This window comes from Eptatretus burgeri, chromosome 6 (assembly GCF_056783735.1).
Source record: "Eptatretus burgeri isolate ZD-2024b chromosome 6, Ebu_testis_v1, whole genome shotgun sequence".
NCBI lineage: Eukaryota > Metazoa > Chordata > Myxini > Myxiniformes > Myxinidae > Eptatretus > Eptatretus burgeri.
In genome coordinates, this window is record NC_140966.1 from 37170514 (window position 1) to 37182638 (window position 12125).

At 45.1% G+C, this 12125-nt stretch overlaps 1 protein-coding gene across 5 annotated transcripts in view; it reads left to right on the plus strand.

Moving 5' to 3' along the window:
- LOC147024554 (uncharacterized) overlaps window positions 1-12125 on the plus strand; it is a 57933-nt gene that overhangs the window by 29019 nt on the left and 16789 nt on the right. For all 5 annotated transcript variants that reach the window (XM_085884578.1, XM_085884580.1, XM_085884579.1 and 2 more), the window contains one exon: window positions 245-384. In XM_085884578.1, the coding sequence (XP_085740704.1) occupies window positions 245-384 (140 nt within the window). The remainder of the gene's footprint in view (window positions 1-244; window positions 385-12125) is intronic.

Consider the following 12125-nt stretch of genomic DNA (forward strand, 5'->3'; position numbering starts at 1 on the left):
TCATGATGCTTGTTTTTCTTTAAATTTTTTTCCTTCAATACCTTTATAAGAACACGCTTGCATTCTGGAAATGCCCCTTTAAATCCTCACCGACAAACTCTCTCCCCACCTTTACCATTTTTCATTCTCACATAAATGGATAGCTGTGACTGAGGTTTTAACTTTGGATGTTGGGCATTGAGATATTGAATCTGTATAAGTTGAGAGCAATTGGTGTTGAAAAGATTTGTTTTTCTCCGGACAGGTACTGAGATGGTCAACGAAAAAAGTAAACAGGTGGTGACGGTTTTACAAGGTAATTCTGCCAAATTTCATCTCAAAGGGAACATAAGCACTGGAGAAATGTTTGCTGTTGAATGGACCTTTCAAAAGTCTCAGTGTCAAGTGAGTAAAAGATGTACTTATGTACAGATGAAATGTTCAGTTTTGTTACTTTTTGCCAAAAGGTGACAGCACCTGAAACTGGAAAAATGATGTAGAGGTTTTTCATCTGACATCACAACATCACATGGCTTCTATTGTTCACCATTTAGTAAGGAATTTTTTCAACCGGTTATTAAAATACCATCCATGTATTGTGTCGATTGGCTGAGTGAAGACGCGTATGGTGACTGAAGATTTGTTTTCTTGTTGACTGCGCAACAGTGAATCTGTTGCTCAGGACTAGCTTATTTATTCTCCACTGGAAATGTTTACTGTTTTACCTGCAAACTTCTATCATCCAAAACGCACACCTTAAGCAAAGGATTCAGTGATTGGAAACACCCCAAATGCATTTCTGAACACGAGAAAAGCTTGGAACACCGAAGTTGTATGCTGGCATGGGTACAGCGTGCGAAGATAACGGGTACATTCGATGCAGCTCCAGCTCGGCAGTTTCAGGCAGTGTCAATACTGAAGAGATGCTCTTAAGCGTATTGTAGCTGTTATTAAGTTCTTAAGTGAGCATGGCCTCGCTTATCGTGGCCACGATGAGCTGCTGGGTTCACCACATAATGGCAACTATTTGGGGATTTTGGAGCTGATTGCTCAATTTGACTCCTTTTTGCAGATCACATTGCTAAATTTGTTCAGGAGGGTGAAGGCAGTACTTCTTGTATGTCATCGACTACTTGTGAAGAAGTCATTGATTTGATGGGGAAGAAAATTAAGAAGGAAAACAACAGCTTTAGAACTTCAACAAGCCAAATATTTTTCAGTTTTTGTAGATTCAACACTAGGTTCATCACATGTTGATCAGCTGACTGTTATATTCAGATCTGTCAATTCAGAAGGAAAAATTGTTGAGCGATTTATTGGATTGGATACGCTCGAGTCATAGAGGTGCAAGCCTTGCTGACTGTGTACTTGCAACAATAAGCAACTTGAATTTGGACATATCTAATTGTGGTGGACAATCATATGACAATGCCAGCAATATGTCAGGACAATACAACGGTCTGCAGGCACATCTCGATTAAACCCACTTATTCGCTATGTTCCTTGCACTGCCCATTCGTTCTAATTATGTGCTATTAATCTTATCTGGTGATTTTGAATGCGGCCGAGCTGCCCGCAAGCACATGCCGGACCCTGCAAACCGAACCGTCGTGAATCTCAACCTCCCAAGCTATTGAACCTGCGGACAGTGCTAGACCAATGGTGGAAAAGACGGACATGGACAGATTGGAGATTCAACAAGAACAGAGAACAGGTTTATTTCCATAAGCGAGGAGCAGGAAATTTGGTGGGGGGGGGGGGTGGTGGGGGAGGGATGTAAGGATTTTTATGGCAGAGGGAGAAATGAGAGTTAAGCAATTTGTACAACAATGAGATCAGAGAAAGAGAAAAGAGACACAGAGCAAACTTAACTAGCGCCTTACCGACCACTAACACAGTACATGGGCCCAAGCATTCACAGCCAAAGAGAAGAGAGGGAGTGAGGATTTGCGGCTTTAATCTACCGGGCGGGGCAGAGGTGTCCTCGCTATTCAATGCTGAGGGAGAGAAGTGGGAAGAAAGACTGTGAGGTGTGTCAGGTGCATGGAGAAGAGTGACGTGTGCATGCGTGTGCGTGCGTGTTGCGAGTATATTTGAAAAGGGAAATTGAGAAAGGTGCAGCAGAAAAGTGGAGAAATGTGTGAGGGGATAACCGAAGTGTGAGATCCCACCAGATGTGTTTGTAGTGTAGCTTGGTTTCGGTCCCATTAATCGGCTTGGCTCCATCCGCCCACTCACGGCCTCAGCTCCTCGCTCGTGATGACAATTCCTGATGTAAAAACCAAAGGGGCGAAAGTGCCAAGAACCAGCAGTGCGACCTCCGCAGAGCGAGTGATGTAGTGGTCCAAGGAGAGGATACAGTGAGCATGTCCAACTCCCAAAAAAGAAAGGAAGTCCAGTACCCGTCGAAAAACGAAAGGATGTCCAGTGCCCATTCAGTCCGGTGCCCGTCGACGTGGTGCCTCAGGGAACAGTGTGCCCAGTGTCCATTGGCATCGTGTCGCAGGGAACAGAGTGTCCGGCGCCCGTTGAAAGAGTGTCCAGAGCCCGTTGAAAGATTCTCCGGCACCCGTTGAAAGAGTATCCAGCACTCATTGAGTGTCCAGCACCCGTTTAAAGAGTGTCCAGCGCCCGTTAAAAGTGTCCGGCGCCCGTTGAGTGTCCGGCACCCGTTGAAAGAGTGTCCGGCGCCCATTTAAAGAGTGTCCGGCGCCCGTTGAAAGAGTGTCCAGCGCCCGTTGAAAGAGTGTCCGGCGCTAATTGAAAGAGGGTCGGTGCCCATTGAATGAATGTCCAGCACCTGTTGAAAAACAGCAAATGCTCCAGGGTTCGCTGCTTTATATGGCTGGCCTGGAAGCTTTGAGAATGTGCGCGTTGGATGAGGCCTGCATGTGGATTGGTGTTCCGCCTCCCTAGCCCCGCCTATTCGAGGTTCCGCAGCGAGTCCTCTCAGTCAGTGCTTCCGGCTGTCGTAAGAGTCGAACCTCGCTTGCCACCGCTTAAGTGAGCGAGCAATCAGCTGTTTCAAGGCACGCAGCGCCAAAGGCACACAAGAATGATTATGGGGGAAATTAATGGAGCCGATGCCTCTCAGGTCATTGCTGACCAAATATGGCCTGGCACGTGATAGCCATCACGAAGGCTTACAGTGTTGTTAAAGGTTGAGGGTTGCGGAATGAGGGATCTCCTTTAGAGTGGGGGAGTTTGAGTTGATGTAATTGAACTTAATGTCATGATTGCCTTACGTGAGCATGGGAAGAGATAGTGTCAAACTCCAGTCTGTATTATAGAAAAAATGCGTGTAATTACGTGTCGAGAGAGGGAGAGAGAGAGAGAGAGAGAGAGAGAGAGAGAGAGAGAGAGAGAGAGAGAGAGAGAGAGAGAGAGAGAGAGAGAGAGAGAGAGAGAAAGAGAGAGAGAGAGAGAGAGAGAGAGAGAGAGAGAGATAGATTAACGATAAACAAGAGAGAAGGAATGTAAGGAAGGGATCGGCACATGCCCACATCAAATGACGGCCAATGCCTTGCCAACAACCTTCCATGTGCAAAAGAAAAACAAAGAGTGAATCCGAATTTGTACGACCCATTCCAAAGCAGTTTGGATCTCACTGACCCATTTAAAGGTAAGGGACTATTTCAAACGTTCATTATGGAAATAACTACGCTGAAGGACCGACTTGTCATGAGTGCAAATTTACAAGAGCAGTTTCTGAAAACTGCAACTCTGTGCTTACACATTGTGTAAGCATACGAACCCTGCTTCCCCATCATCTCAGGTCACTCACCTGCATTTCATTTTTCATTTATTTATTTTCTTTTCTTTTTTTTCATTCATGTACATTTTCATTTATGGTTGTTGTCCAACGGTTGTGTGATTTTTCCTGGTGTATCGGCTTCGATGTCCAGCAGCACACAAAATGACTGTGCTTCGCCATTGCCTCAGGTCGTTCAACTGCATTTTTTTCATCAATTTATTTTTATTTACATACATATATATATATATATATATATATATATATATATATATATATATATATATATATATATATATATATATATATATATATATATTGTTGTGGCCACGTATACCGAGACGTCAGCTTGTCACTCAGGGGGATTAATCCCCAGTTGCCCTCGGTGGAGCCGGACCTGGGGCCACCGCTCACAATTAACGTTGAGGTACGGTGGGTTGTTTTAGAACCACGAACGCCACCCAGTCAACCACGAGTACCAGTGTCCACCATCTAATTATTCCGTTTAACTAGTGCTCACGTGGTTACCTGAGCGGGGAGCGCGCCCTCGGCAAAGCACCAATATTATCTGATTAGATTTTAATTCGGGCAGCTGAGTGTTTTAACCGTTGGTGCGTGCCGACTATTTTTGGTCATATCTGTGGTAATTACCTCCCAGTCTATCTTGGTTCAGACAATGCTAGACCAATGGAAGGAAAGTACAAACACGGACAGGTTGGAAATCGACAAAGAATTTATTAATAATAAAATAAATAAATAAAAGGAACTTTTTATTTGCTGAGATAAATAAAGAATGAATTTCAAAGCAAAATCAATCAAAATGCCAGGAAAGAGACAAAGAGCAGATGCTTATCAGGGGTTGTCTTACTTACAGCTAAACACAGACATGGGTACTCAGCAGATCATTCAGTGGGAAAGGGGGGGATGGGGGGGAGCGAATCGTCTCGCTCACCAGAAAGTCGTCCATGAAGCGAAAACGTCCTGAAATGTGTGCATGCATGTCACATCCGTCACCAGCACCCAGCCTTGCCATGCACCCTCTCGCGAACAGCCTTGAATGCCAGTCGAATTATGGAAGGCACCGAGATCATCTGTCACGGGTTTAGACCCTGGTGTTGTTGGTGACCGACCCATGCCTCACTTGTTGGCGGCGCTGCTCACACACAGACGTGCACCACACGTTCGCTTGCCCAAGCACTGGGAAGGACGAATTGTCTCATTGTTGGTGCTGGTCAGACATCCGCTTCTCAAGCTTACTCTCGCTCTCTTCTCCCTCCCTGGATTTCTTTCGCCCCGTTTTCTTTTCGCCCCACTTTCTTTCGCTTTCCTCTCTCCCGCTTTTCTCCTCTTTCGCTTTTCTCCTCAGAACGTACCTCTCACTCGTTTTTATATTTCCGGGCAGTCTCCGCGGGTGCAGTCCGCCCCAAGCTCACGCCACCCCACCTGCACACAGTTACCATGACGACCCATGCGCTCTCAAAAAAGGCGGGCGTCTGAGCGCACAAAAGATTGTTGCTGAAGAACAATGGGGGGTGGGCTTCAGAGCTCGTGAAAGAAATGTGTGTAAATGTGTCTGTCGTAAAGAAAAAAAAAAGCTTCCCATAAGAGAGGGGATATATCCTTTCCCCTTCTCAACGCATCACATTTAAGATCTCATGAGACATGGGGATGGGGCTAATCTGAACATGCATTTAAGGAAATAACTGTCTGAGGACCTGGATGTTTGGATGCAATCATCAGACCGGATTCTGAAATCCGTAACTATATATATATATATATATATATATATATATATATATATATATATATATATATATATATATATATATATATATATATATATATAGATATATACACTAAATGGCCAAAAGTACGTGGACACCTGCTCGTCCAACATCTCATTCCAAAATCATGGGTATAAATATGGAGTTGGTCCCCCTGTTTGCTGCTATAACAGCCTCCACTCTTCTGGGAAGGTTTTCCACTAGATGTTGGAACATTGCTGTCGGGATTTGCTTACATTCAGCCACAAGAGCATTAGTGAGGTCGGGCACTGATGGTGGGTGATTAGGTCTGGCTCGCAGTCGGCATTCCAAAGGTATTTGATGGGATTGAGGTCAGGGCTATGTGCAGGCCAGTCAAGTTCTTCCACATTGATCTCGAAAAGCATTTCTGTATGGACTTTGTTTTGTGCACGGTGGTATTTTCATGCTGAAACAGGTGTGTTCACCACCACCTCTTATCTTCCCCCATCCAAATCCTCGATCTTTTCTACCCCCGATAATCCACCCAAGCCCACTTCCTTCAATTCTCCTGCTTTCCTTCCTGAAAGTCCCTTTAATGTCCATCTTCCCCTCGCCATGTTCCCCGTCCCATCCCCATCCCTCTCCCTTCCACAGTTCACCTGTGTCTGTTCCCCAATGTTTTGTCCCTTCCACTCCCGCCCCTCTTGTCTCATGCCTCCTTGCTGTGAGTTGTGTGTTAGCTCTCATACGAGCCTCGACCAAGGTATACAAAAAAAAAAAAAAAAAAAAAAAAAAATGAGACTTCCCTAAACTATTACCACAAAGTTGGAAGCACAGAATCGTCTCGAATGTTATTGTATGCTCCAGCGTTAAGATTTCCCTTCACTGGAACTAAGGAGCCGAGCTTGAACCATGAAAAACAGCCCCAGACCATTATTCCTCCTCCATCGAATTTTACAGTTGGCACTATGTATTCGGGAAGGTAGTGTTCTCCTGACATCTGCCAAAACCAGATTCATCAATCGGACTGCCAGATGGTGCAGCGTGATTCATCACTCCAGAGAATGCCTTTCCACTGCTCCAGAATCCAATGGCGGTGAGCTTTACACCACGCCATCTGATGCTTGGCATTGCGCATGGTGATCTTAGGCTTGTTTACAGTTGCTTCTCCGTGGAAACTCATTTCATGACGCTCTCAACGAACAGTGTTTGTGCTGATGTTGTTTCCAGAGGCAGTTTGGAACTCAGTAGTGAGTGATGCAACCGACAACAGACGAGTTTTTTCTGCGCTTGGATTTGGTTTGGCAGCCATATTGGATTTCAGAATAATATTAAATAATGTTTTCTCTGGAACCACTTAATCAATCGATATGAAACTTCACAATTGTGATTTAGTAGTGATGGGGAATACATGTTTTAAATTTTAACTTAATCAAATACATGTCTGGCAAGCATAATTATTTATGTTTTTTTATGTGGGGTTTTTTTTTTTTAAATAAGGCTCACTTGGCTCTGCCTGGATGGGTTTGAGAGTCGAAGAGCAGCAGCTGAAATGCGAATCCTATCCAGGTTCTTCCTGATGACTTCTCCCTTTTATTTTTGCTTGTTTGGGTTCCTTCTGATTACTGCAATGCAGTACTGTACCTATTTGGTCTTCCATTTGATCTTTTTTTTTTTTTTTTTTTTTGTATACCTTGGTCGAGGCTCGTATGAGAGCTAACACACAACTCACAGCAAGGAGGCATGAGACAAGAGGGGCGGGAGTGGAAGGGACAAAACAGTGGGGAACAGACACATTAGGTGAACTGTGGAAGGGAGAGGGATGGGGATGGGACGGGGATCTCATGAATTGAATTTATTTTAATCTCATTCTGAATTCAATTGAATAACAGTTGAAAAACGTCATGGGTCAGGGTGAGGTGTCCAATCAAAGTGGGGTTGCATCAAAGCGGGACGTCTTGGTACCCGGTCATCACTGCCAGCAGTTATAAATTGGCAGTTCCAGTAATGTCTCATTAATTACATAAATACCAGTACACAAAATAAACCACGCAAAGCTGCACAAACACCACACATAACCACAAACACCACAAAAAACAAGTCCTAGCAAGAGTCTGCAATCTCTGATTGCTCTTTTTCTTGTTTCTTATTATAATCATTCCATCGCATCATGCTTTTCTATTTCGTGAAGATAAAAACTTGACTTTCAAGCAGACAAGATGCTAACAAAAATCTCAAAAGCCTCAATGCAGCCCAACAGAAATTTCATTGTTTGAGTATTGGTAATATTACTTTGTTCATTATACATCTCCACTTAACTTTCATCCATCTGTTGGGACCATACTCTGTGCGGAGCATTGGTGCTGCCTAAGTAGTCTATTGAGCTGTTTGGCACAATCCTGGACAGGTCACCACACCAACACAGGATACCAGCAAGCTGGTACTCATTTTGCGAACCTCAGAAGGATGACAGGCAGTCATCCCCACCTTGTATTAATTCAACAACTGAGTGGGATTTGAACTCAGGATCCTAGGATCCCAAGCCCACCACCGTAATCATTAAGCCAACACCAGGCAGAGTTAACTTTCAACTCTTCCCTATCCCTATTATCGTCCTATCTATGATATAAAATAGCTTTCACTGGAATAAACCTCTCTTCTTCCTTGCTCATTCATTCTCTTATTTCCCCCCCACCACTAGTGGGGCAACTTAGCCAAGTATAGCATAACAATTGTGCATTTTGTGAGGAAAGCACTAAATTTGGCACACTAGTAGCCTATCATATTATGAACAGATATGGATATTGGGCCATCTCAAATTCAGCTGCTGATGGCTGTGGTAGCCATTTTTCACTGCCATCAAAAATTTTGAGATGGCCCAATATCCAAATTTGTTCATAATATGATAGGCTACTAGTGTGCCAAATTTGGTGCTTTCCTCACAAAATGCACAATTGTTATGCCAAGTTGCCCCACTACACTCCCAAACCTTTCCACGCCACCCAAGCTCGATCAAGGAACCCAACACTCATTTTTTCCAAAGTCCAAATTTAATGATATCTTCACTCCTTCGTTTCTCATTTTCTCCACAATAGAAATGCTACTCCAATTATTGTCCTGCCAGCTATACCAATAAATGTCATTGTGTGTGTGTGTGTGTGTGTGTGTGTGTGTGTGTGTGTGTGTGTGTGTGTGTGTGTGTGTGTGTGTGTGTGTGTGTGTCCTCCATAATTCCAAAACCATGAAACCTTGTGGCCTGAAACTTTGCATGCATACGAAGGGAACTCCAAGGAAGTGCATGAGTGAAAATTGTGTTTGGGTTAATTAAAACACCCCCTTTTGAAGATCATTAATGGCCTTATTTAATTATATCCTGTATCAGGCGCTACCTCAGCCACCTCGCTCTCCATGGAGTCTTTATGTGCATCCTGAGTTACCTCGCAGGGGTCTGAAGCTGCCATGTTTTTTGGCCTGCTCAACCATGCCTTGACTTGGAGCAGGCCACAACGATTTCTTAACAATAAAGTTTTTTTTCTTCACTTTTCTCACTTCTATCATTGAATGTTACCGATAATAAAACTTAAATAATCTATCAGCTCATCATACCTACAAATCGCTGGATACATTGCAATGCTTATAAACTCCCCGAGACGCCAGCGTTTGTAGCTTTATTTCATTTCCGCACATGCCATAACTTTTAAAATCTCTTAAATTAAACTGATTTACAAAATTTCAGCTCGAGAATTGAACTTAGCAGCAATTCCGACTGCGAAAGAAAGAGTGTTCATTTGTCCAATTCAGACATTGCTTGGGTGTTTCCAGGAGGTGCTTAATATGACAGATCATTGTTTGCCAAGCCAGCCGTTCCTTATTAACCATTTCATTTGAGTGCTTCAGCCATTTGGCGAGTGCTCTCCAATACTCACACTGTCACTGAATACTGTCTTTATCGACTTGAACAAAGGTTAGGGGCCACTTGCCTGCCTTGGCCATGTATTGTTCTGTGGTGCAACAGGCGGTGGCTGGCTCGATGAAAATGTGAAATTTTTTTGCATGACGTTTCCCCTTTTTGTATGAATTTCCATTATCCGACCCATCACTTCGGCATCAATAAATACAAATAAAAATTAAACATTTCGTTTTTAAAAGATTCTTCAACCATTTCGTGGAGTGCTTGGTGAAGCCACTTGGTGTGCATTCTTCAAGCTTCGATGGCGATACCATGGTTCGATAACAGAGGTGAGAAGGTAAAATAAATTATATTTTCATAATGAGTAAAAAATGTTTTCAGTTGTTATGAAGTAAAGAATTGCCACATCACGGCAGGAAAGCAGAAAGGTACGCATCCTTGCTCTAAGCTGTCTCGCCTGGGTTTGAATCCCAACCCAGCTATAAACTGTCATCCTAGTGTTTCACAGCCAGGGTGATTCATCAATGTGTGTACCATCTCTCGGATGGACATTAAACTGCGCAACCCATCTGCTAGAATTCCTCTCCCCCTCCCACTCTCTACCCCTCCCACTCTCTACCCCTCTCCCCTACGCTCTCTCCCCCTACCCACCCTCTCTCCACCTTCCCCCTCTCTCCCCCCTCCACCTCTCTTACCCCCATCACACCCCTCTCTCCCACTCTCCGACCTTGACCCCTCTGTTAAGGACACTGCAGCATGTTCGAATCAGATTCGGAGTGAGCCGACCGGAGGGTGCAAAGGTCGCTGCATGTAAGAGCATGCATGCATGCAGGCAGACCATTGCCAGGTAAAGAGCATGGGTTTTAGATGCTCACGCCCTAAGTCTCAAAGTATCGATCTTCGTGTGTGTGTGTGTGTGTGTGTGTGTATGTTCAGTCATAAAGCAAAACATTATCTTTGCTTATCCTACTTCCTCCCCTCATCTTCCTCTTACCTCCCCCCTCCACCCCACTCTCTCTTTTTCTCTTTGTCCACTAATCACTCTCCTCACCTCATAAAATAAAGCACTCTCCTCCCACACCTCTGTCTCTCCTCTCTCTTGCACCCTTCCCTCCTGCTGTGTATAGCAACATTTGTTGAGGCATCACTCTCCCCCCCCCCTTTCCTAGCTTCCCCTTCCTCAACCCCTTCTAACTTCCCCTCCATCCTCTCCCTTCCCTCTGTCCTCTCTACCTCCCCTTCTCTCTCTCTCTCAACCCTCCCTCCTCGAACTGCCTTCTCTCCCTCCCTCTTTCTCCCTCCCACCCTGAATATCTCAGTCAGTGAAGTGAATAAAACATTGCCTATAATTCACATCATCCAGAACATCCAAGTCAGTTTATCTCCCCACCTCCAAAACACACAAACACATTATAATGTTTATAATGTTTCTTGCAAGTAATTGTATAATTTCTTAATATTGTTAAGGAATCAGTGGTGGCGGAATTCTCACCCGACTCTTGGTGCCAAACGTTACAGAATCGGCGCCACCCTCACCACCGCCGTCTCCGGGGTTCATAACGCCGGCTGGCTCAGCACAGGCTTCGGGTCGCGCGTCTTCAATCGCGATACCAACGTACCCCTGGACCTTCCCAGTTGGGGAAATAGACCCCGGTTACAGACTGGTTTTGTCAGATGCTGAGCGTTTTCTGCCAGTCTGTAACCATTTTGGTTTTATTTACCAATCGAACGGATCGTTCCTTGAAGCGACAGGAATTAATCCAAAGCGGCAACTTCGTACGGATCAGCCAGATTTATTGGGAACACTGGGGAACACAACACAAGCAAAACATTCACGACAATGTTTTAATTAATCTATAACCCGTTCTTAACTAGGGAACTACGGATTAGGGGTTTTGAGGGGGTCCCTACCGAGATATACCTTAAACAACATGCAGACAAGACAGAGTACTTGGTGATGTTTCATGGACGAGAGGAAAGCGTCAAAAGCACGAATGTTGCTCGTAACAAGCCGATGTCCACGGATTTGCGCCCCAAGCTCGAGCATGCCGTGTGGCAAAATGGCACTCGTCTTCCTTTGTCGCACTGCACGTGGCCTCCGCGCGCTCTGACCCCGCGTAAGGTCGACGGCACAAGACAGTCAGATCGACGATGGGTTTCAGCCGGTTTCTCACAAGGTCCAGCATACAAGTCCAGGCCTGGCCTGTTCACCAGACAAGGCCAAATCGAGGCACCGGGCTCCGGCAGGCTGGGTCCATGGGATTCCAAGACGTCGTCGAGCCGTTAGGTGAGTCGGGATAGTCAGCGGCTCCATCGTTAGATGCAGGTTGAACCTGTCGATCACCTCCTCTCGAAGCCGATTCCAGACTCACACAGCAGCCAGGTCCTCTCCCTCAGAATCACCACTGTCTTTTCTTCTTTCTGCTCGCCTCCAAGCCCGACTGCTCAACTCCGTCCTCTCAGTTCTTTCCACCTTGTCTTTTTTGGGCCGCGCCCCTTTACGAAGCCGACAAACTCCTCCCCTTAGTTTCACTTCCTCTTTTTGGCCACTCCCCTTCTCAGCGCTGGGCGGAGTCTTGCCCGGAGAGAGGAAGGAAGAAGGAGCTCTTGATACACCACCACTGCACAAACAAATAACAGCCTGCGACACCTCCCGACACGCATGTAACGTCAAATTACCGAACAACCTGGCTAAACATGCATTTAATGGAGGATCTGGGCTAATCCTATATTTAGTAGC